This window comes from Penaeus monodon, chromosome 27 (genome assembly GCF_015228065.2).
Source record: "Penaeus monodon isolate SGIC_2016 chromosome 27, NSTDA_Pmon_1, whole genome shotgun sequence".
Classification (NCBI taxonomy): Eukaryota; Metazoa; Arthropoda; class Malacostraca; order Decapoda; family Penaeidae; genus Penaeus; species Penaeus monodon.
In genome coordinates, this window is record NC_051412.1 from 26783842 (window position 1) to 26784648 (window position 807).

The window sequence follows — 807 nt, forward strand, 5'->3', positions numbered from 1 at the left end:
ATGAACAAACTCACCTAATTCCTTGAGAAATGCCGAGAGCTCCATGAGGAAGGATGAGTGCTCGTCTGGGGATGACGTGGCATTCACCATCTCCTCCAGCTTGGCCAAGACGCGCAACTCTGAGGTGATCCAGGCAACAAGCTTTGTGTATGAAACACTCTTGGGTCCCCCCTCGCTTCCCTCCACGGCTGCTCTCAAGGTGGTCTCATTGCTAATGTCTCCATCGTACCTGCGAGGTCATGATGAGATTAGATTATCTGCAGAAACAGGAAACACAGAGCTTATATATTTTTACAGAAAGGGTATAAATAAGAATGAATGACTTTACAATTTTGATAGAGCTATAAAACTGAAGTATTTTACCTACATACCTTGCTTTATCAGTTAACTTTGCCCTACTGACATTCCTGGCAAATTTTCATTAAATAAAACCTGGTTTATCCTCCTTATTAATCATAGAAAATGGTTTCCAGAAACTGAACGTAAGCCCAAAGTCACTCACTGAAGACACACCTGCAATGAACCACATACTTGCAATGGCCTCTGCACCTTAAGCACTATCAAAAGGACAACAACCTCTACCATACATATTCTAACAAGACAGCATGAAGATCGCTCAAGACATTTTCCGTCAAAACAGGAGCAAGTCCAAGCTCCATCTTGCTGAATTTGTGTGGTGGAGGTTTGTTGGTCCTTGCCTTCGAACAGGAGAGCATGGCGACTGTGTCAATGTTCTCAAGGGAGGCAGTCCTTGGTTAAAGATTTACCACATGTTTATGCTTTAAGGTATTACCCTTTATCAGGCCC

The 807-nt window shown here is 43.1% G+C and overlaps 1 protein-coding gene across 13 annotated transcripts in view; it reads right to left on the minus strand.

The window, feature by feature from the left end:
• The window catches only part of LOC119590744 (protein FAM98A-like), a 12115-nt gene that overhangs the window by 10277 nt on the left and 1031 nt on the right, over positions 1–807 (minus strand). For all 13 annotated transcript variants that reach the window (XR_005230285.1, XM_037939451.1, XM_037939448.1 and 10 more), the window contains exon 2: positions 15–229. Coding sequence is in view for 12 of the 13 variants with exons in the window: in XM_037939451.1 (XP_037795379.1) it covers positions 15–229 (215 nt within the window). In the remaining variant the exon portion in view is untranslated. The remainder of the gene's footprint in view (positions 1–14; positions 230–807) is intronic.